This window comes from Pituophis catenifer, unplaced genomic scaffold (assembly GCF_029215685.1).
Source record: "Pituophis catenifer annectens isolate HBS135680 unplaced genomic scaffold, rPitCat1.0.hap2 SCAF_11, whole genome shotgun sequence".
Taxonomy (NCBI): domain Eukaryota; kingdom Metazoa; phylum Chordata; class Lepidosauria; order Squamata; family Colubridae; genus Pituophis; species Pituophis catenifer.
Window position 1 is genome coordinate 17,193,429 of NW_027256891.1, and position 24,534 is coordinate 17,217,962.

At 46.8% G+C, this 24,534-nt stretch overlaps 1 protein-coding gene across 1 annotated transcript; it reads right to left on the reverse strand.

The window, feature by feature from the left end:
* Positions 1–826: 826 nt before the first annotated feature.
* On the reverse strand, positions 827–24,030 carry AIFM1 (apoptosis inducing factor mitochondria associated 1). Its single transcript, XM_070951875.1, has 17 exons — positions 23,897–24,030; positions 21,066–21,205; positions 19,176–19,266; positions 18,026–18,055; positions 17,357–17,475; positions 17,114–17,244; positions 16,334–16,424; positions 14,894–14,978; positions 13,478–13,554; positions 13,127–13,235; positions 11,068–11,175; positions 9,815–9,903; positions 9,131–9,271; positions 7,320–7,462; positions 5,797–5,921; positions 3,349–3,545; positions 827–1,078 (listed from the first exon to the last, which is right to left on the reverse strand). Exons 1-17 carry the CDS (start codon positions 23,967–23,969, stop codon positions 1,007–1,009), a joined length of 1,821 nt encoding a protein of 606 aa, XP_070807976.1. The 5' UTR covers positions 23,970–24,030; the 3' UTR covers positions 827–1,006.
* Positions 24,031–24,534: the final 504 nt, after the last annotated feature.

Here is a 24,534-nt window from a genome sequence, read left to right on the forward strand (position 1 = left end):
GGTAGGGTTTTTTTTACTACTGGTTTACCCAAACCGGTGCGAACCGGTATGATTTCACTGCTGGTCCAGTTGCCTCTTGAAAAAGCACCTTTGGGACAACCATGACCTGGATCACTGAGAAGCTCCATAGACTTACAGAAGTGTTTTCATCCCATCAGCACAGAGTTTACGGTTGCAGTAATGCACACATGGGCAAAAGAGCATGGATAACCTAAGACAGTGATGGTGAAATTTTTCGGCACCAAGTGCCCAAACCGGAATGTGCATGCATGTGCGTGCGTCTGATACCCGAAGACCAGCTGGCCGGCGTGCGCATGCCTATTTTTTGGGCTGTTGTTAGGCCTTTATTTGTGCCGTTTTTCAGGCCACTTTCAGGCTGTTTTCCAGCGCCCGCAAAGACCAGCTGACCGGCACACGTATGTCCTGGAAACCAGAAGAGCAGCTGGTGATGGCGTGTGCGCCCACAGAGAGGACTCTGCATGCCACAGGTTCGCCATCACGGACCTAAGACATGCTCCTTGTAAGCGGGCTGGATGTTCCCTCAACATCTTGTGCAAAATTTCCCTGTTGCTTTTTAATACTTTAAAACGAACCTTCTCTTGACTCGAGAGGATCGTGAGCACCTCAGCAGTGGTGGGGAAAAAATAAAGTCTCTAGTTGGCATCTTCTTACCTGCTTACTCTGTCCTAAAAAGTCCTAGTAGCGGGAAAGATCGTGACACCCGCTTGGATGACGCAAACCGCTAGCTATAACCGCTCCACCGTGGTTAAGCTAACGCCCCAATTAAGAGCAGAGAAGTGTGTAATCCAAGCCGGTTGGAGCTTCATCATAGCAAAGTTAATCTCATTTAATTCACGGTGCAAAAAAAAAAGGGCCGGGAGCCCAATATTCACATTTGCCCCAGAGTGGCAGGAAGACCCACAAACTGAGAAGATCGTACAAGGCTGCGCCCCTCTCTTGTCACTCCCACTTGCAAAATGCAATCCAGACTGCTCCACCAGGTGTTTCATTCTTCATGGATGTTAAAAAGTTTGGCAACTTCGTTCAGGTCAGCGTGTTCTTCCCCGTCCTTGATGATCTGCAAGAGAAAAAGGTAGCGTTTTTCAGTAAAAGCCGTTTGGGGCAGGCCTCCCTCTCTCTTTGTTGAATCTATTTTTGTCCCACCCAACTGAAGCCCACTTAAAAGCTGGACAATCTCTGGCTATCGGCTGCTTCCTTTATCTACGAAGGGCAAGAAACGAGAGAAGAAAACACACTGTGCTTCACTGTGTCACTCGTCCTTCATTACTCTGCATTCTAGAACAGTTTTATGCTTGCCTATTTCTCTAAACAGCCTTACTTGTAGATTCTTACCTATTGATGGATAGCGGAGTAAGGGCAGAGGAATTGGGGGAAAAGCAGGGGTGAAATCCTACCGGTTTGGGCGAACTGCTAGAGATTATGGGCATCAGTTCGCCAAACCAGTAGTAATTACCCCTCCTTGGCCCCACCCACGCCCGGCCGGTCGCCACCCCACCCACCTCTTCCGGCCGCTCGATATTCCACCGAATTCAATGTTAAATGCAGCAAAGAGAATGCTAACTTTCCTCCCTCCATTCAGAATGGAGCTGCTGCAGCCTGTTCCTTTAAGGTAGTCCCCAGGAGGGAGTGGGCCGGGAGGGAATCATAAAGGGACCAGCAGCTCCGTTCTGAATGGAGGGAGAAAAGTTAGCATTCTCTCTGCCATAGAATTCAATATTAACTGCAGCAGAGAGAATGCTAATTTTTCTCCCTCCATTCACAACGGAGCTGCTGCAGCCTGTCCCTTTTAAGGTAGTCCCCAGGAGTGAGTGGGATGAGGGGGGAGCAGCTGGAATGGAGCCGTTTTTTGTGTAAGGCTGGAAAATGGGGAAGGGGATTTTCCTGCATGTCATCCATTCCTCAATCTCGGCACAGACTGAGAAGGATGGTAGGCAGGAATATTCCCCTCCCCATTTTCCTGCCATTCGCGACAAGGAGTGGCTGGGAGGGGAGGGGCCGGTGAGCCCCTCGATGTGAGTGATGTCAAGTTGGCCACGCCCACAGAACCGGTAGGGGAAATTTTTTAATTTCACCTCTGGGGAAAAGAATTAACCCCATCTATAATTATAAGGTCAAAAGATTTGAGATGTTACAAGGTGGAAAGGGAGGAATTGCTCATTGCTGGAGCACTTTTCAGATTGTTGTTAAAACACTCCACATTATTGGAGTGTATTTCCCACTGCCAGCCTATCGCAAGATTCAGCAAATACTCCATTCTCCCTCCCTCCATCAACCTCTTCTCTATATGCCGGAGCCGACTCTCAAGGCACCAAACCATGCTAGAGTCTCTTTAGCGTATTACTATGCTCCTTTCAAATAAGAAGGGAAACAAAGAGATTTTGACCAAGCTCCATCCTGAGGACTAGATATTTTCTTCAATCGTGTCTGATTCTTTTTGTCTCTCTAAGCACAATGAGAATACATCATCTGGGCGGGGGGGGGGGGGGGAACTCTGCATTGGCGACAGGAAGGGCATCCTGCCTGTAAACACTCAGCTCCATTCAGTTGCCCAGACTCCACCTCGCAAGGGATTATGGGGTCATTAAATGAAGATGGGTGATGTCTGATTCTTGGTGACTGTATGGACTAGTCCCTGCAGTTTCCTTGGCAAGGTTTTTCAGACGTGGTTTGTCATTGCCTCCTTCCTGGGGCTAAAGGAAAGGGACTGGCCCAAGGTCACCCAGCTAGTTCTGTGCTTAAGGCAGGACTAGACGACACCATCTTGCACTTTCTAGCCTGATGCCTTAACTGTTATGTATGTATGTACATGCATGTACATACACAATCTGTGTAAATCAGCATGCTAAAGAATTCCAATTAAGAGTAAAGGTAAAGGCTCCCCTCGTACATATGTGCTAGTCGTTCCTGACTCTAGGGGGCGGTGCTCATCTCCGTTTCAAAGCCGAAGAGCCAGCGCTGCCCGAAGATGTCTCCGTGGTCATGTGGCCGGCATGACTCAACGCCAAAGGCGCACGGAACTCTCTTACCTTCCCACCAAAAGTGGTCCCTATTTTTCTACTTGCATTTTTTACGTGCTTTCGAACTGCTAGGTTGGCAGAAGTTGGGACAAGTAACGGGAGCTCACCCCATTACGCGGCGCTAGGGATTCGAACCGCTGAACTGCCGACCTTTCGATCGACAAGCTCAGCGTCTTAGCCACTGAGCCACCGCATCCCTTATAATAAAAGAGTAAATCGAGCCTATTAATGTCTTTTTTCCTCAAACCCAGTTGATTCCGTGCATCCACCCAACACCCCCTCCCGGAACATAAGAGTCGCGCAAGCTGACCTTCCGAGCGATTGGCATCCGGTTGAAGATGTTCCACAGAACAATTCCTACCACCACTTTATCCTGGAGGTAGAAAATGACTCCTTTCCCATAATCCTCTCCCTGCTGTGGAGCTTGGGGAGTGGAAAGGGAGGCTGCCGAGACCTTCAGTTCTGTGGCTTCCAGTTCGGTTTCGCTCTCTGAACGGATTCCAGTTCCTAGATGAACGACAGTCGGACACAAACTGGATCAACAATTGGACCCCCCACCCCCCAAGATGATGGGCCCCTTCAAGGGGTGAAATGCTCCTGGTTCGGACCGGATCGCCCAATCTGGTAGCGATGGAGGCGGGTGGTTCTGAAAACCGGTAGCAAAAATTCCTGCCCCCTCCCCCATGCCCAGCTGAGCTGCGCAATCATCAGAGGCTTTTTTTTTATTTGTAAAAGCTTTTTTTCTACAACCTCTTTGGCCAAAAAAATGCTTTTAAAAGTAAAAAAAAAAAAAGCCTCTGATGATCACGCGGCTCAGCTGGGATCATCAGAGGCTTTTAAAAGCATTTCTCCTACAACCACTTCGAGGTTATAGAAAAAATGTTTTTAAAAGGAAAAAAAGTCTCTGCGATCAGGCAAGTCAGCTGGGATCGTCAGAGGCTTTAAAAGCATTTTTTTTACAACCTCTTCAGCCGAAGAGGTTGTAGAAAAAATGGTTTTAAAAGAAAAAAAAAAAGTTGGCCACACCCACTCAGTCATATTACCCCCCCCACACACCAAGCCACGTCCACAGAACCGGTAATAACAAATTTTACATTTCACCACTGGCCCCTTCCTTCACCTACCACACCGGGGAGGCCCCGTGCTTTCAAAAGACGGATGCTTTTATTTCCGTTGGGTAGAAATGAGTAGCTTGTTCAGCCCTGGAGATAAAGAGGCTACTTCCTCATAGCATGCTACGCCCTAAACCTGAATTAACCACATTACACTGACACATCGGAGCATGTCCAGAGGGCAGCGCTGAAGTCTGTTAAGAGCCTTCAAAGGAATATCTATTGAGAATGGTTGAGATATTTGGATGTACTCAGTCTGGAGATAAGAAAACTAGGGTAACAGCAGTGTTGAAGCACATAAAGGTCAAATCGTATGTGTAGGAGGACGAGTGGCAGAACCTGGGGTTGGAATTAAAAGAGGGCTCAGCCTCGAATCTCTAGGTAGTCGTAAGCAAACTAAATCCAACCTCCCCTCGAATTCCATTGATCCTTATCTAACTCCAAGCAGGTGCTGGCAGTGAGTTGAGAAGATTCCACTGCATAGGCACGAATAGCAATAAATCACAGTTGATTGGACCTTGACGTGCAGATCTGGTCTCTCTTGTGGCCTGACAAATGGCAAAAAATTGTTCATGGTGGCTTCAAAAGATTAGGACAAAAAGGAAGCAGAGGTTGGCTGGGGACCAGGATAAAATTCCTCAGGGTGAGAAGTGCCACAACGAAACAGATTGCTTTAGGGCCGTGATGACGAACCTGTGCCACGCACAGCCATATTGGTGGGCATGCGAGTTCAACTCCGGCACGCCAGCTGATTTTCGGGTCTTTTGGGCCCACCAGAAGTAGGGAAACAGGCTGTTTCCTGCTTCCAGAGGACCTCAGGGAGGGGTGGGGAAGGCCCGTTTTTTTCTCTCCCCAGCCTCCAGAGCCTTTCTAGGAGTCTGGGGAGGGCAAAAACGGCCTTCCCCACTCCGGAGGCCGAAAATGGTCCGTTTCCCAAATTCCGGTCCCACCAGAAGTTGGCAAACGGGCCGTTTCTGGTCTCCAGAGGGCCTCCGGGAGGATGGGGAAGGCCGTTTTCATCCTCCCCAGACTCCTAGAAAGGCCCTGGAGCCTGGGCTCTGGTGGCTGGGGACAGCAAAAAAAAAGGACTTCCAGTCCCACCAGAAGTTGGCAAATTGGCTGTTTCCGGCCTCCGGAGGGCCTCCAGGGGGGCCACAAAGGCTGTTTTTACCCTCCCCAAACTCCTAGAAAGGCTCCGGAGGCTGGGGGGAGAGAGAGAAAAGGGACTACCGTGCCATCACATGCCAGGAGCGGGGGGGGGGGGGGCTCGTGCACGCATGCGTGGGGGCAAGGTGCATATTATAGGTGTGGGCATGCATGCACACACTCCCCCCTCCCGCTCCTGGCTCACGATGGCAAAAGGGTTAGCCATCACTGCTTTAGGGGATGGTAGCCTCTCTGCTGGGGGGGGGGGGGGGGAGGCGTGGTTTCAACGGAAGTTGGATGCGCATCTGCCTGCAATGCACTGGCAGGAGAGGGTGAAGTAGATGCCCGATGAGGTCACTCCCAAATCCTTACATTCTAGATTTGAGATTGGTAGGTTCATGCAAGAAGGAAGGCTTACACAAACAATAAACCATGGTACCCAGGTAGCCTGGTCCACACAATGGGATAACAACACCTATAGCATAATTCAGAGTCTTAACCTGATTCCTCCGTGGCAGATTTTGGGGTGTCCTTTGCTGTCCCTTTAGCAAATACCCCCACGGTGGGCAAACTGCTGTCCACAAGGCCAATAGCTTCGTATCCAACGTCTGGGCCGAGGTCGCTCCTAAAATGAAGCCAGGAGAATATACAATATCGGGATTAGTTTAGAAAGGAATGGTCAAATATTGGGAATTTTGCTATTGACACAAAGGGAGCTCTTTTAATTTTTTTTTGAACCTTTGGACTAAAAATGAACATATGCTGCAGCACTGTTCTTTTTCGGTGCCAGAAAAAAAAAAAAACCCCAAATCCTTCCGCAGACACAAATTACACTCAAAATGTTGATTGTTTTGCTGACAAATCTACAGAAAGGCATCGGGGAGCAAAGTCCAGATCACTGAAAAGTGAGTCGTTCCTTTTAAGTATAATGAAATTGATTACATATAATCAAGACGATTCCTTCGGTATGTTTAGCATTTCTCCTTTCTGTCATGTCACAAATGACAGCTCGGTGACAACTTTAGGAAGGATTTGCAAGGAAATTCTGCATTCACCCATTGTGTGCCTGCAGCCATGGATTGAATTCACCCACTGGGTGCCTGCAGCCACAGACTGAATTCAACCACTGCGTGTCTTCACTCATGGCAGATCCAAGCAGAACAGAGCTAGACAGAAACAAGACTGGCAAGTCACACCTAGGATTCTTAACAGCTGTGGCCAGAGGTGTCTGCATTTTATTCTGTGCTGCCTGTGTGTGCATTGGGAAGCACAGGGTGGGCTGCACACATTCTCTTCTGGCTCCAGGGCAGTGGAGGGTGGGCAGCATCAGCAAACTTGTGAGCTGCTGCCCAGCTGCCTCCCCAGCATGTAAGAAAGCACAGATGGGGTTTTTTTTTCCACCTGGAATTCTTTTTCTGCAGCCCTTGGCTGGATCCAGGCCTCTTTCAGTCCCCATCTTTTGTAGCTTCTCTCTGCCATTATTAGTTCCCTCTCTGTGGAGTATTCCCCTGCTGCCAGGTACCAGGTATAGGGGAACCGGACAGTAAAACATATGAAGAACGGTTACAGGAACTGGGCATGGCTAGTCTAGTGAAGAGAAGGACCAGGGGAGACATGACAGCAGTCTTCCAATATTTGAGGGGCTGCCATAGACAGAAAGGGGTCAAGCTATTTTCCAAAGCACCCGAAGGCCAGACAAGGAATAATGGATGAAAACAAGGAGAGATTCAACCTGGAAATGAGGAATTTTCTGACAGTGAGAACAATCACTGGAACAGAAGTTGCCTTTGGAAGTTGTGGGAGCTTCATCACTGGAAGCTTTTAAGAAGAGACTGGGCTGCCATCGGTCAAAAATGGTGTAAGGTCTCCTGCTTGGGGGTGGGGAGGGGTTGGGGGGGTTGGACTAGATGACCTACAGAACAAGGTCCCTTCCAACATTGTTAATCCGTAATCTAATCTGTATCGTTTTTCTCAACAGTCCCAGCCCCTTGGACTGGAAGAATGAAAAGGAATGAAAAGTTACCAAAACATGGACTGATGCCAATACGGCTTTGAAGCTCCGGTCATGTTTTCTCCCGCCAGCCTTCCGCTCACAACCGCGTGATCATGATGCTCCACTCGTCTCCTGCCTAACTTTATGTCATAAAAACACGCAGCATCTCCTGCCTGTATGTTGGTGGGGGGGGAGAGAAAAAAGAACGAGAAAGGTGAGACAGATAAGACGACATTCAAGAGCAAAAATGCATTTTCGCCCTCGCCTTTTAAGTTTGCTGGGATGGCTTCACTTTGGGATTATTTTTTTCTCCATTGGGAAAAGGAGCGTGAGATTGACATGTGTCGCGGTGGTACAAGGACGGGGTACGGAAATCTTTTCCAGCAATTTTTTTTTCCCTTGCTGGCTTTGCTTGTTTGTAGAGGGCAAATGGGAAAGGAGTACAGGTAGTCCAGGGGTCTGCAACCTTAAACACTCAAAGAGCTATTTAGACCCGTTTCCCACAGAAAAGAAAACACCGGGAGCCACAAAAACCCTTCCTGTGCCTGACTTATTTCTTGAGCGGCCACAAAACTAGCATATGTAGTTGAATTAAATGTTTTGTTTTCTTCTGAAACTTTTCTTTTCTTGGATTTATCCATAGTTGGCCTACCGGGGTCGAAAAGCTTAATAAATTGCGTGTCGGTGGGTGTCGCACATTGGCGGTTGTGATGCATATTTTGAGTGACAGGGAGCCGCAGCAGAGGGGTGAAAGAGCCACATGCGGCTCCAGAGCGGCGGGTTGCTGACCCCTGAGGTAGACCTTTACTTACAATAGCTCCTTGAGTGACCGTTCAAAGTTACAACAGCACGGGGAAAAAAAAGGAACTTATGACCGTTTTTCACACTTATGACCGTTGCAGCACATCCCTGCGGTCATGTGATCAAAATTCAGATGCTTGGCCACTGACTCCTATTTATGACGGTCGCTGTGTCCCGGGGTCATGAGATCCCCTTGGGCGACCTTCTGACAATGGGGGAAGCCAGATTCGCTTAACAACCGTGTTACTAACTTAATAGCTGCAGTGACTGCTTAATAACGGTGGCAAGAAAAGTCATAAAATGGGGCAAAACTTACTTAACAACAGAAATTTTTGGCTCCATTGCGGTCGTAAGTCGAGGACTACCTGCTGAAGCTTGATGGTGGGTCTGAGAAGTTCTTATCAGACCCCAAGACTGATCCACATGTTGGATAGGATCCTTTGTAGGTGTTATGGCCTGCCAGCGGCCAGCGGATCTGGCAGCAGATTCGGACAGTGAGGAGGTTGGGGAGGAACATGGGCCAGTCCTGGAGTCGGGGGAAGGCTCTGATGAGGGCTCTGCGTCAAAGGCAGAGAGGGGGCCAGGGCCGTATGCCAGTTATCAGCTGCCTTCGGAGTCAGACATCAGTGAGGCTGATGAACAGCTGGAGCCTGTTTCCAGTGAGCGCATGCGCAGAGTTGCCAGACGAAGGGAACAGCTAAAGAACAAGGGTCGACTTGGGAGTAAGGCCACAGGTGGACGATGAATGGCCCCTCCCAGAGGGAATAAAAGAGGAGCGAAAGGGGAGTGGAGTTTGCAGGAGACAATTAGTTCATTCCTGCATTCTTGCCAAGCATTGTGGGGTCTGAAAGATATCAGCCTGGCCGCTCTCCAAGCCTAAAAAAGGTCGGTCATTGTGAACTATCTGTGGGAGAGGAAAGACTTTGTTGAAGAGGAATTCACTGTCAATTAAATAAAAGGGGGTTTATCGGACTCGGCTTCGTGCTGCTGGGGAAGCCTAAGTCAGAACAGTAGGTTTTTGTGATGTCATCTAAACTTACCACCCAGATATTGGAGCGGGCCTGCAGCTCAGCGTTAACTCTAAAGCCCCCGAAATCAGAATCCACCTCCAAGCCAGCCGACTTTGCCAGCTCCACGTTGGGCTCCAAGCCCACAGCTGCCACAATATGATCCGTCTCCACCTGAGCAGAAGAAAAAGCAGACACAACTGTTTATATTACGCATTTCAAAGGGGATTTTAGGATGCAAAGAGCCAAAGGGCCGTCTCTGCCCCCAAGGGCAGGTTGCGCCCAAGGAACAATAGTAAGAGGCACGGGGAGGTGAACAAAGAATATTGAATTCGTGTCCATTTCCCACGCTTGGGCCCATGAAACAGATCAAATTGTTCTCTAAGCTGGGTCCCTTTAGAGGTTTTATAGCTTCTGCAGAGACATTGTCACAAGGCCCCTCTGGGAAGCTCCACAAAGTTTGCAGCATATGGAATTCACAGGCATCTAACACAGGGGTGGGTTCTACTTACCTTTACTACCGGTTCGCAATGGGATCGTTTTCGCTTCTCATCCAAGCAGCTCTGAAGAATGAGCTGAAGAAGCTTCTTGGATGAGAAGCGAAACATCTTCGACAGAAAAACCAGAAAGTCCAGTGGCCTCTTGGAAAAAAAAAAAAGCACCTTTGGGACCTTCTAACTCTCGAGAAATATGCAAGCGTTATTTTGCATTACTCACTTTCCTTCCGTCCTTCAACTGTATGAGCAGCCGATTCCCGGCGAAAGATACTGACTTCACAACAGCGTTGGGCATTACGTCGACCCCCTCTGAAAAGAGAAAGGCAAAAGAAGCTGCAGTCTTAGGATGAGGAGAAGCAGCGGGCTGACAGCATCAGCAACTACAACCTCTCTACAAGGAGTAACAGGGAGGCTTTGGGCTCTCCTGCTAGCAGGCAGGCACTAATGGCAGCCAAGAGTCTGGCTGTACCCAGCTCCTCCTAAGAAGACGACCACGAAGATGGTTGGCCTAACTCGCCCTCCATTTATGCAACTGGTCATCAAAAGATATGTTGGCAGCTTAACCCACTACGTATCTGCTTAGAAAAGAATAGTCTGTTGTAACCCAGGCCCAAGTATGTATTATCAGATGATCCTAGATAGAGGCAGATAGTTCTCTCTCGGGGGCACACTTGAGAATATATCTGCTGAACAAAACTCCGCATCGGTGACAGGAAGGGCATCTGGCCATTAAAACACTCTGCTAGCTCCATTTAGTTGCCCAGATTCCACCCCACAAGGGATTATGGGGTAGTTAAAAGATGATGATGATGATTTGTGATTCATCCTTAGCTGCCTTTGCTATTTTCAACAGCTCTACTGCAGCTAGAGCTGGAAGATTGCTATGGCCCACCAACCCTAAGGTCTCCAGATGAAACCGGCCTGGAATCTTGGCTAAGCTTTCCAGAGCTGAACAGCAGAGATGGCCTGTCACTCAACAGGTAGAGTGTCAGCATCTCAGCAATGACATAGAAAAGGGAGGATGAAGCCTGAACTTTTGCCTGCTAAATCCGTTTGAAGATTCGATCTCCTCGGAGATGAGGAAGGGGGAAACATTCCTGTGATTTGACGGAAAAGGAATCAGGAGAGTGACTTGGAAGATAGCCAATGAGAAGCAGAGAATTGGGGATCGGAAAGGGAGGGATTGGGGGGGCAAAGGTCAGTATTGACCGCGAAGAGTCAGGATCAGGTTGCTGTGCTGGAATAAAGAGGAAATTTCTTTAAAGATTGGCAGTTTGGAAGTTCATTTATTTTGAGATAGCATCGAAACCTGACCTAGAGAAGGTGGTGGAGGCAACTCTGAACCACAACAGCAAAGGGCAGCCTTGAAACCAGGCCAAGACAGCTGAGACCCCCCCCCCCCAGGTTGCAAAAAGAAAAGCCCCCAGCAGCACTAGAACAGTGGTGGAAAAGAAAGTAAGTTGGCAGTCTCACCTTGCTTGACTTTGTTAGTGGTCCAGTCGCTCAGGTATTCAGGAAGGACTCTGCCCATATTGCCATTCTCTGGGAACATCTGGATGACCTCAAGGCCCTTCGACTGCGCTGCAAAGGGAAAGGGAGAACTTAGGCTGGCTATTATGATTTTTCTGGGAGTGATTCGTTCAAGTCTGGAATTTGGACACCAGGAGCTTCCATGGACCCTGCAAACATGCCTCTCTTTTAACAGACGATCATTGACAACTTCACTCCACTTTTCTTACTAGGCAGAAAGTCACCAAGAAAAAACCCTTCTGCCTGTGGATGCCCAGACTGAGTTTTATCATTTGTAGATATCTGGAGGACACTTGACATGTTTTGGCAGGAAAGGTGCATAGGAATATGCCTATTTTTTAAAACTTTATTGCTCCTGTGCTTTTGTTTTGTTCTCTTGTCTTTTTCTTTCCTCTTTTTTGATTTGACACATATATTGTGGCTTTTTCCTTGTTTGCTTATTGCTAGCTGCCTTGAAGTGAAAAAAAAAAACCCCTGAAGATCAAGTGCAAATATTTAAACACATGGACAATACACACACACACACTAAATAAAGGCTAGGCACAAAGGCCACTGAGAGGCCACACCAATGAATCCAGGCTGAATTGTTTGGAAACAGAGGAGTTTATAAAGTCAGCCAGCTGCCAGAGAGTACTGGTGTTTCTTTTTCTTCGGGCATCGAAGAAAACTAATGTGCTAGGCCAGGGATGGCGAACCTTTTCGACACCGAGTGCCCAAACCGGAACGTGGTTCAGCCCACGTGATTCAGCTGAAGACCAGCTGGCCAGTACGTGCATGCCTGTTTTTTGGCCATTTTCAGGCTGTTTATTTGGCTGTTCTCAGGCCATTTTTGCCCCTGAGAACGGCCCGAAAAACAGCCTGTTTTTTGGACGTTTTGGGGGCCATTTTCAGAGCCATTTTTCAGGCCAAAAACAGGCCGCCAAAAAATGCCCCCCAAAACAGCCAGAAAATGGCCTGGAAAATGGCCCCAAAAATGGTCTGTTTTTTGGCTGGTTTCAGGCCGTTTTCCAGCGCTCTGGCACCTGTGAAGACCAGCTGGCAGCATGCCAGAAACCAGAACAACAGCCGGCGGTTGCATGCATGCCCTCAGAGAGGGCTCTGCGTGTCACCTCTGGCACGCATATCATAGGTTTGCCATCACGGTGCTAGGCTGTAATAAAAAAAACTTGATTTATTTAGCTGGGTTAATGCCAGAGTACCAAAAATACATGGGAGTAGGAATTTAGTATCTGAAGCAACACCCTGTTGTGCCAGGCAATTTTTTTAAAAGTGAACTGAGAACTAGAACTGAGGGAAAATTCAGGACTGAGGGAAAATCAAAAGACAAAAGGACACACAAGTGTTTCAAAATAAATTTCATCAGATAGGGCAGCATTATCTGTTGAATAATAATAATAATAATAATTGGTCAGCTGCAGAAGGCCACCTTACTGGGATCTGCTCACATAATCCACCGATACATCACGCAGTCCTAAACGCTTGGGAAGTGTTCGACTAGTGATTTGGGATATGAAATCCAGCATGGTCATCTCGTTTGCTGTGTATACTGTCGGTTGTTGTTGTTGTTGTTGTTGTTGTTGTTGTTGTTGTTGTTATTATTATTATTATTATTATTATTATTATTATTATCTTTTATTCATTAAACATGAAACTCAGTCAACTGGACATTTAAAAGTGTGTCACAAATACCATTGACTGGTGCTAATGGCTGATACGAGTTGCTGCCAGCGTCCGAGGTATCAACCAAGTATCATCATCATCATCATCATCATCATCATTTTTATTATTATTAAACACAATCCTGATAGGCCATAGAAAATTAGAAGAGCTCTCTTCATTAAGATAATAAATGTTCCTACTGATAGATGCGTTGAAACTTCGTAAGGTAAAACAAAGATTTGGATACATTTGAGGTTACCGGTTCCAATAACTTAATAAAAAAAACATAACAGCCACTTAATTTCAGGTCTTACAGCTGCTCTTTCTGGGTGACCCTACTCACCTTTTCGCCCCAGAGCACAGGCCAACTCACTCCCTAGGAAACCACCACCAATAATAGTGATTGACTTGACTTCCCTGGAAATTTTCTCTAGTGAACGGAAATCCTCAATCTGCAATGAAATGGTGCGGATTTGCATTAGTTTTTCTTTTTAATCATCATGTTTAATAAAATTCCTATTTTTTCTCTTTCTGCTCATTGAAATGCAGCGATCAGCCAAATAACGTATATATGAAATAGAATCAACTAAATTTTAATGCGTTTTTTTGAAAAAATCGAAAACTCTGTTAATTATACACTTATGAAATTAAGAGGCAGATGAGCCCAAACAATAAAGGTACCTCCTCAGATTACCTTCCTGAAGAGCGTGAGCCTCTTTTCCACCTCCTGACCTCCCTTCTCAAGCACAGGAAGGTTCCTTGGAGAACCACCTAAGAACAGAAGGTAGAATAAGTTCACAGCTGGGCTTCAGATCAAAGCTCTTCAGGACCTGGGTCAGTTGGCCATCACCCAAGAGTGTCTGTAGCAGTGGTGAAATCCTCCGCGGATTGCCACCGGTTCGCTGCCTGCGCATGCGTGATGTGTGCCAAATGCGTGCTACGTGCACACATGTGCAGTGCACGCCAAAAGCACGCTGCATGCATGCATGCACAGTGCATGCCAAATGCATGCTGCACGTGCATGTGCAATGCACACCACACACACACTGCGCACAATACATGCCAAACGCACACTTCACGCAAGTGCGTGAAGGCTTAACAAGGTAAGTAGAACAGTGGGGGGGGGAAACAGCTGTGCCGCGCGATTTAGATTCACTAGAAAGCAGGATTTCCTGCTTTCTAGCAAATATAAATCACGCGGCACAGCTGATCATTGGAAATACCAGTTCAGAGGAATCTGTAGCTTTTTTGTTACTACCAGTTCTCCCGAACTGGTGCAAACCGGTAGCATTTCACCCCTGGTCTGTAGCAAATGGCAGTGAAACCGAAACCATTATATACAATCATGTCATCAAATAAATGTAACTACAGGCAGTCTTCCACTTATGACCCATTCAAGATGCTTCAAAGTTATGATGGCCTCAGGAAAAGTGACTTCCGTCTCAAAGTTATGCCCCTTGCAAACCCCCATGATCACGTGATCGCAACTCTGGAGGACACCGCACTTGGCCACCCGCTAGTATTTGCAGCATCTTGTGGTCACCTAATCGGGACCTGCGACTTTCCTAGCCAGTTTCCGACAAACCATGTCAATTGGGGAAGCTAGGTTCATTAACAACCGTGTAATTTGCTAAATGAACACCGTGATTTGTTTAACAACTTTGGTAAAAAAAAAAAAAAGTCATTAAAATTGAGTCTGGTTATGTGACTACTTGCCTTGCCAGAACATTGACATATGACAGAAATTCCGGTCCCAATTCTGGTTGCAAGCCAAGGATCATCTACAACATTTGTCCCTACTACGTGTGCCTATGACATCCCCTCTCCCTCCCCCCTCAAAAGGGAAAGTCCTACTGGATTGGAGTGCCTTAGAACAGTGGCCTCAACCTTTTGGGTACCAGAGACTGGTTCCGTGGAGTTTTTTCCTGTGGACCAAAAGGGGCGTGGTTTTGTGTGCTGCCTGCATCCCGCGGATGGGGCTTCACTTGTTTGCGGGGCCCGGTTGCTGGCATGCCGCGGTCCGGTACTGATCCATGACCCGGGGTTTGTGGTCCCCTGCCTTAGAAGCCCGAGTGGGGTAGGAAATAAAGTCAACCTAGTAGGTCCTCACCTGTAGCAATTAAGCATTTGTCATAGGCGATCTGCAGGCCGTTGTCAAGTTTCACAGTGTTGCCTCTGACGTCCATATGGACCACCTGCAAATCAAACAAGGCTCCTGTTTCTCTGTGTTCAGAATGACTCTCCGCATCTCTGGAGCAGAGACAGAGCTCACCCCTAACCAGGACTGGTCCAATAAATCTAGGCATCCACGTCAAAGCTATAAAAAGCATTGCCCCCCACCTCTGTCAAAAACATTACACTGGCTAAGTTGCATTCACACACAGCCATAACGTATCCAAGTTAGCTTTGACTGAATGTCTTGGGTGGACCTATTGTTGTGGCCTGTCGGCCCCTCCAGCAGACGACTCAAAGGAGGAGGAGGCGGCGTGGGAATCAGGGTCAGCATCAAGGCAACCTGAGTGCTCTGAGGAGGAAGAGGGAATGGAGCTGGCAGAGAGAGAGAGGCGGAGCTGGGCCGTCCGTCAGCCCTCAGATGGAGAGTCAACAGCCCCTAGGTCTGGAGGTGGCTGATGAGGGAGAGGAGGAACAGCTGGGTCCAGTATCTGATGCATGGATGCGCAGAAGGCAGAGGAGAGGAGAGCAGTGGAAATCTATGGGCTGATCCTTGGGACGGAAGAGCCACCACTGCTAGCAAAGCCCCACCCTAGCTCTGGGGATAAAAGGTAGAGGGCGGAGCTGAATAGATGTGGCAGACAACTACTCACCTTCTGGCCGGAAGGACTTGTTAGCCTGTCAGATAAACTTTTTGCCGGGGCTGCCAGCACTCCTAATAAAGGAATCTTTTGAGTTCGCGTCAGAGGGTTTGTTGGGTTTGGGGAGCTGGGTCAGAACACCTATGGTTCAGTGTTGGGCCACCGTGGCTTGCTCAACAAATTTTGATTTTGTGCCATCTGTGCTCCTTTTCACCAAATCAGAACAATTGTCCTACAAGAGTAGTGTTACTAGGGATGGCCGGAAAGTATTTATGTTTTTATGTACGGTGCGCTTTGAATGTTTTGGCTGTCCTTGCACGCAGAAAGAAAAGTGAACGGGACAGAGTAAAAATCGGTTACAAACCAAAGGCAGCTGCAGGTAATAACAGAATCACAGAGTAGGAAAGGACCCTGGAGGTCTTCTAGTCCAACCCCCTGCTTAGGCAGGAAACCCTACACCACTTCAGACAAATGATTATCCAACCTCTTCTTAAAAACTTCCAGTGTTAGAGCGTTCACAACTTCTGGAGGCAATTTGTTCCACTGATTAATTGTTCTAACTGTCAGGAAATTTCTCCTGAGTTCTAAGTTGCTTCTCTCCTTGATGAGTTTCCACCCATTGCTTCTTGTCCTTCCCTCAGGTGCTTTGGAGAATAGCTTGATTCCCTCTTCTTTGTGGCAACCCCTGAGATATTGGAAGAGTTAGCATTAGCAGTTCTGATCCTTGTTCCACTCACCTTCCTTCCGCTGAGGACGGCTATTCCACCATTCTCTACAAACATCAGGTCGCGAGGGGATATGTAAAAAGAGGGTGGCTGGAAGTACACGCTGTGGGGAGGAGAGAGGAAGGGAGGAAGGGAAGTTAAGAGGAAGAAAATCAATGAGCAGTGAGGAACTGCTGTGATTTTTTTTTTCTGTGAAGTTAGGAGTCACTTCTCGTCGATGCAGCCATGTCTTCTCTGAGGATTCCTGGATGGAGGTTTTAAACTTGGGCATCCCACGACTGCAGGTAGTCCTCGACTTACAACAACTGAGCCCAAATTATCCATTGCTAAGCGAGATACTGATTTAGGAGGCTTCGCCCCGTTTTAACAACTTTTCCTGCCACTGTTGTTAAGTGGATCATTGCAGTTGTTAAAAGTTAGTAACCCGGTTGTTAAGTGAATCTGGCCTCCCCATTCACTCTGCTTGTCAGAAGGTCGCAAAAGGGGAGCACATGAAACCAGGACACCACAACCGTCATAAATATGAGTCAGTTGTCAAGCATCTGAACGTAAATCATGTGACCATGGGGATGCTGCAATGGTCATTAAGCGTGAAAAACAGTCAGATGCCAAGCATCCAAATTTTGATGACTTGATCGTGGGGGTTGCAATGGTTGTGTGAAAAATGATCATAAGTTCACTTTTTTCAGTGTTGTCGTAACTTCGAACGGTCACTAAATGAATGGTCATTAAGTTGAGGACTAGCTCTTATCATTTCGGATTGATAGGGTGAGGGAAAAGGCAAAAGCCCACCTCCGCTCCTTGCCATTCCATTGCTTGAACCGCAAAGTTTCCGTCACGTCCGCATCTTCGGAAAACCAAAGCTCCTTGGAGAGAGGAGGGCGCATGTAGGGGAGTTCTGGGTCTTCGGAGACTATTAGCACCTGGAGTGTGGGAACACAGCAACACGCCATTCAACACCTCGACAAACCACAGAAAAAGCCGCCAAGTTAAGAGTGAGAAACTGGGGGGCGTTGAGGGGGGGCGGTGGCTTACCTGAGCCCCGGGATCTCGAGCCCGGATGGATCTGGCAGCAGCAAATGCAGCGGTGCCTCCCCCGATCAGCAGGAAAGGAGCATGAGGCGGGACTTCCGGACGAGGGCCTGCCGGTACGGCTGCATGAAGGAATAAAAATATCCTGAACAAAACTGAATTCTTCACTTTCCCCCCCGCAAAAAAAAGGAAAGGAAAGGAAAGTTTCAGGGTTCAAAAAAATATAAGACAGGGTCTTATTTTTGGGAAAACACGGTAGTTCATTAAAGCAGTGATTTATCTCAACGGCATGTATTCTTTTTCATAGGTGTGTGATTCTTTTACCTTTTGATGACGTTCTCACAGTTTAGCAGCGACTTTTAAAGGGACTCTGAAGGCATCAAAGCTAAGCCTTGTAGGTCAGTTTATCTGATCTACAGTTTAATACTGTGCAATATTAGGCATTTCCCAAGTTCGCCAAAGGGTCCAAAGTCCACCAAAAATGATCAACTCCACAGAAGCAAAATGTAAAATTCCCAGTTGCCCTTGTGTTTTATTTCCACTTTTGCTGTGTGACTCTACATCGGAGTGGAAGAAGAATTGTTTTGTCGTCGCCGAGTGTTATAGGACAAAAAGTTGACTTGGTGGTGGTGGGACATGCACCATATCTTGCTTTTAAGGACTCTTGCTTACCTTTAGCATCTTGGGAGGAAGAATCTCCTTCTAAAAAGAAAGAAGATACAGTCTGGCAGGATATCAAGTATAGGTCCAGAGGGTGCAATTTTATATCACAGAGCATGCAACGTGCTTGTTATTTACACTTGTCTGGTACAGCTAATAAGTGCTCGGTCCTAATATGGTGATAGTTTATTCCGTTTCCCTTGCTGCCATGAAGAGTTTCTCTCCATTAGTTTCCTTCATTCCATGAGCCTCCCGGAGTTGCTCAGTAAGGAGATGGGTGGCATATCAATTTAATAAATAAAGGGAAATCCCCTGACTGCATTGAGATGAGCTGCGCTACCGGGACTGAAAACTTTGTCTCATATTCTTTCTCAGGCTGTGAGTAAATTTAGCTTCCATATCTTCGAAATTTTTCTAGTCCTCTTTTATTTTGAGGGTTTGCGTGCATTCTTGCAGGTTGACTCTGCCCCCTGCTAAGAGTTCGAGTCTCACTGGCTCAAGGTTGACTCAGCCTTCCATCCTTCCGAGGTTGGTAAAATGAGGACCCAGTTTGTTGGGGGGCAATATGCTGACCCTGTAAACTGCTTAGAGGGCTGTAAAGCACTGTGAAGCGGTATATAAGTAGTATTGCCCTTCCTTCCTTCCTTCCTTCCTTCCTTCCTTCCTTCCTTCCCTTCCCTTCCTTCCTTCCTTCCTTTCCTTCTTTTCTTCCTTCCTTCCTTCCGGTTAGAATGCAGTCTTGCAGGCTAACTCTGTCCACTGCCAGCAGTTCGATTCCCACCGGCTCAAGGTTGACTCATCCTTCCAAGGTTGGTAAAATGAGGACCCAGATTGTTGGGGGCAGGATGCTGACTCTGTAAAACCGCTTAGAGAGGGCTGTAAGGCACTGTGAAGCGCTTTACTAAGTACTATTGTTAATTGTTGCTTTGTTTACTATTTAAGAACTTCACAATGTTGTCTTCTCTGACCTGCCAGTAGGTCTAATCGGGGTCTATTGCTCCAAAGTCTGAACCTACATTTATGGAAAACTAAGGCTACCTTAGATTCCCATGGAAGTTTCATGCATTCTCAAGTGCTAAAAACCCGCTTAGAATTCTTCCTTAACACAGAAAACCTACAGATCCTAGCTCTAAAAGCCAATCTGCTACAACTTGGCTCCTACCTGAAAGGGATTTCATCTGGCGATCCATGCGTTCGTGCCTCTCCGCACGGTCTACATCTCGCAGTCGGGCCCTCTTCAAAATCACGTAAGCCTGTACAACGAAAAGGTCTAACTGTTAGGAAATGATTTTACCTAACTTGTTGGGTTGACAATATATAAACCATCAATATAGCTTTAAGACTGCTGTATTGCTGTATTGCATCATACTGTGTCCTGATTGGTTAGCTCTGTAGCCAATGTCCTTAAAAGGGAGCTAGAAACCTGGTTTGTTTCTCTTTGCTTCTCTTTGCTCTCTTTGCTTCTTTTTGCTGATATCTTTGCTGTTTTGCTCTGTTTGCAAATATAGAAGAACCATTATCATGTATGACAACAAAGACTGGTAAGAAGACTTTGTTATTGGACTATCCCTGGACTATTGTTTTACTATCTATTGATTTATATGTGAATGAACTGGACTGTTTAATGGACTGTGCCTTATTACTATTTCCTTAACGCAAACACAACTCAGTGTATCTGTGTGTTGGCTGTGTTATTTCCTAACTACTCTCAATCGCTTTTAATATGCTCTCAAGGGTTGCTTTGCGAATTCTTCAACAGTAATATTTTTCATAACCCTACAGGTCACTGTTGAAATCTGAACTGGTTTACTATCGGTTCTCTGGCTGCACATGCACACCACACACCAAATGCTAGGTGCGCGCGTGCAGTGCACGCCAAAAGGAGGCATGCGGTAAGTAGAACAGCGCGCAAGGGAGGGGGGTGATCAGTTGTGGTGTGCAATCTTTTTTTTTTTTTTTTTACTTTTAAAAGCATTGCTCAGCTGTGATCAGAGGCTTTTTTTAAAACCTTTTAAAAGCATTTCAGCCGAAGAAGTTGCAGAAAAAAATGCTTTTAGAAGCCTCTGACGATCCCAGCTGAGCCGCGCGATCATCAGAGGCTTTTTTTTTATATAACTTTTTATTATTTTTTATAAAAACAAACAAATATTTAGTACATCTGTCGCCCTCTCCCTGTGACATCTCGGTGTTATCTTCGGTCGTTCTTCTTCTTCCCAAAAAGGAAATTTCTTCTATCTTGCTCTTTATACAAACCATTTTAATATCTCCTTACTAAGACAAAAATCTGCCTTTCAAATTTTTAAATATAATCATAAAACTTTTATCTTTTATATCTCTTTTCCAACCAATAATAAAAACAGTTCCATATTCTATAATACTCTTTCTCTTCTCTATCTTTAATCATTAAAGTCAATCTATTCATTTCTGCATAATCCATATTTTTTTTTATCACCTCATCTTCCAAAGGTATTTTCTCTGCTTTCCAATTTTCCAATTTTGAGCATAAACAATTCTTGCAGCTGTTATTACATGTATAATCAAATAAGTATTTTCCTTACTAGTCTTTTCTGGAAGAATACCCAATAGGAACAGCTCTGGTTTAAATTCAATACGTAACTGTATCATCTCTTCCAACCGTTTTAATTTTATTCCAATAATTTTTTGCTTCTGGACATGTCCACCACATATGATAATAAGATTCTGGTAGCTGATGACATTTCCAACATTTAGCTGATTTATCTTTAAAGATTTTTGCTAGATTGGCAGGAGCTGAGGCGAGGATGGGAACTCACCCTGTCACGTGGCACTCGGGTCTCAAACCTAGGCTGCCGGATTTCCAGCTGACAAGCCGAGTATCTTAACCACTGAGCCACCATTCTGCCTATTTGGGATATGGCAGCAGAATTTTTCCCCCCCCAATCATCCCAATTTCTCAATATTTCTAACTTCGGGGAGAGGGAAGGAAACCATGGGAAGAAAGATTAAAGGCTAGGATAGCCACCTTGTTAGAGCAGATTGGGTTCCGTTTCTCGGTGATCCAGAGTCTACTTACATAAAACGCATTTCCAATTGCGAAGATGCCCAACGCCACGGAGGTATAGAGAGTTTTGTTCTGCTGCCATGAATAATTAGAGGTCGTCATTTGCCTGCAGGGCTGTCTTTCTGAGGGAATCTTCCATCGCTGAAAGAGGCCTGGAACCACAATTTATTAGGAAGGAAGATTGTCAGTCATGCAATTTCATAAAACCATGGACGAAAAGAAAGCCAAACCTACCACAAGGAGGCCTTGCTTCCATGACAACCAGCTGACTGGCCAAAGACGACTGTGATTGACATCACACACATCTAGCAAGCGGGGCTGGGGAATTCTGGGAGTTGAAGTCCACGAGTCTTAAAAGGTTGGACACCCCTTAAAGTTGGGCTCACACAACGGTAGCCCTCTTCTCAGAAGCAGATGGTCAGAATAAAATTCCTGCATCCATTTTCGTTCTCTTACGATTAATTTGAGCATTAATTTGATATACTATGAAACAGATGGTCTCATGCCAGCAGGGCCAAGATTGCTTAAGCTAACAGTTCCCAGGGTGTTATGTGCAAGTGGGAACATGCCATACCAAACTTCAGGTTCGTGCTCTCTCCCCCTTATCTTTCACACGGTTAAGAGTTTAGAATGTTTACCTTAACTGGTCTATTACGTTAAATTAAAAATAGAAAGCATAACTTTAATTCTTTGGGATTGCCTGCAAGAAGCAAAGGAATGCGCATGAGGTGCGCTTAAACCACTGTTCAAAGCAACGCATGATAATCTACGATCCGAGTTCAGAGTTCTAATGAAACAGAATTTAGACAGGAGGCGCCTTTGATCCTCTCGTTATTTTAATTATCTTAATGGGGCTTCTTTAATAGTGTCTTAATGTTACCCGTTTCTTGCTGGGTAACAATTATGACTTGGTAAGTTTCTTATTACAAGTAACAGCTTCAATTGTTTCATATAAGACATAGAGAGCAAATAATTGAAATAAGATCAGGATAGTTTTATATGAAATCGTTAAGTTTTGTCCATATCTTTCTCAATTGGTGACATTTGGCAAACAAACACGTTGATCTGGGACATGGGTTTGCAACCTTAAACACTCAAAGAGCCATTTGGACCCATTTCCCACAGAAAAGAAAACACTGGGAGCCACAAAACCCTTCCCGTGCCTGACTATTTCTTGAAGGGCTACAAAACTAGCATATGTAGTTGAATTAAACATTCTGTTTTCTTCTGAAACTTTTCTTTTCTTGGATTTATCCATGGTTGGCCTACCGGAGGTTGAAAAACTCAATAAATCGCGTGCCGGCGGGTGTCGCACATTAGTGGTTGTGACACATATTTTGAGTGATAGGGAGCCGCAGCAGAGGGGTGAAAGAGCCACATGCGGCTCCAGAGCCACAGGTTGCTGACCCCTGATCTGGGAGATAAAAGTTTTAACCTACAAAATCTAAACACCTATAGACAGATTGCACTTGTGCAACACTTCCTATGCACTGAGACTTAATTCAAGAGGCCCAGTATAACCAAGGAGAACAAGCATTGATAGAATACAGGAAGTCCTCACTTTATGACCACAATTGAGCCCAAAATTTATGTCATTAAGTGACAAATTCGTTAAAGTGAGTTTTGCCTCGTTTTATGACTTCTCTCATTTGTTAAATGAATCATTGCAGTTCTTAAATTGGTAACACAGTTAAGTGAATCTAGGTTCCCCACTGACTTTGCTCGTCAGAAGGCTGCACTCCATGACACTGGAACCATCATAGCTAGCTAGAGGTAGGTAGGTAGGCAGGTAGGTAGGTAGGCAGGCAGGCAGGCAGGCAGACAGATAGGTAGGTAGATAGGTATAGATAGATAGATAGATAGATAGATAGGTAGGTAGGTAGGTAGGTAGGTAGGTAGGTAGGTATAGCTAGCTAGCTAGCTAGCTAGATAGAGGTAGGTAGGTAGGCAGGTAAGTAGGTAGGCAGGCAGGCCAGCAGACAGACAGAGAGGTAGGTAGGTATAGATAGATAGGTAGGTAGGTAGATAGATAGGTAGGTATAGATAGCTAGATAGCTATAGATAAATAAATACAAACTAGCACTTCATAGAACTGAATAAACTTTTTGGAGAAGCCAAACGTTTTCAAAGGGAAAAAAAACCCAAAGAAAAGTCCAGTTGCCTTTTGGAAAAGCACTTTTGGGACAACCGCATGACCTGGATAGATTGACAACCCTGGATGATTGACAGCTTCCATGGGGATTTAGCCATGAATTTCAGCCTGGTCGATCTAGCAACAGCCCAGCTTCAAAGCCAGATCAGGACGTTCACCTGACATTCCTCCCACCTCCCCTCCCCTCCCCCACCCTCCCCAAAAAAACAGGTTGCGCAAGGAGGCTCCTCCAACCTGGCGCCCTCCGGGGCTCCTCAATTTCCCCCCCCCCACCTCTCCATCTGCGGAGCCCCCCACCCGCCTTTCTCCACCTTCCTCCCCGGGGAAGGGGACCCTGGAGCAGAAGTTGCCCCGTCGGACGGGCACCCACTTCCGTCCCGCGTCTTGTCACACGACCTTGGCGTCGAGAGAGAGGACGGACGGGCAAGCAAGGCCGTTCAGAGGAATCTGCGGAACTCGCGGCCACTGGATTTCGCTCGGGAGGAATGTGGGGGGTGGTATTCTCTACGGGGGGTGGGGGTGCTTTGAGAGGCGGGCTGGGTTGAGCCAATGAGGACCGCTAAAGGAGGGGGAATGGCAAGAGAGACCCCCCCACCCCGATGAGTGAGGGAGGGGAGGGGGGGTCCGCGGCTTCTGCACCCGTCCGTCCGTCTCGCCCCCCCCCACACACACACAGCAAAGCTCCTCTCACCTGGCCCCGCCACAAAACACGACCTTCGCCCCAGCCCCTGAGCCGCTCGCGCGGCTAGACGGTAGCGGAACATGACGGGCTTGCGGGGATCCCCGGTCACCCGTCCCTTCAGAAAAGACCGTGGTTTCCCCCACTCCCCCTTCTGCGCACGCGCGACGGCGCTTGGCCTCCTGCGCGCGAGCCCGCGACGCCATGCTGGGAAAGCGGACCCTCGCCGTTCTAGGCAATCCGTACTCCATGCCCGTGTGGGAGGGCGTGGGGGCGTGTCTTCCTTCGGGTTACCATCCCTGTTGTTTTTAAGTTTCCGCGAGGATGATGCGCGCGCCTTCTTCGGCGCTTTTTTTTAAAACAGAATAATAACAAGTTAGGAGGGGACCTTGTTAGGTCATCTAGTCCAACCTCCCGCCCAAGCAGGAAACCCTACACCATTTGTGACAGATGGCAGTCCAGTCTCTTCTTGAAAGCTTCCAGGGAAGAAGCTCCCACAACTTCTGAAGGCGATCAGTTCCATTGAATATAGAATAACAAGAGTTGGAAAGGACCTTGGAGGTCATCTAGTCCAACCCCCCCGCCCAAGCAGGAGACCCTACACCAGTGGTTCTCAACCTTCCTAATGCCGCAACCCTTTAATACAGTTC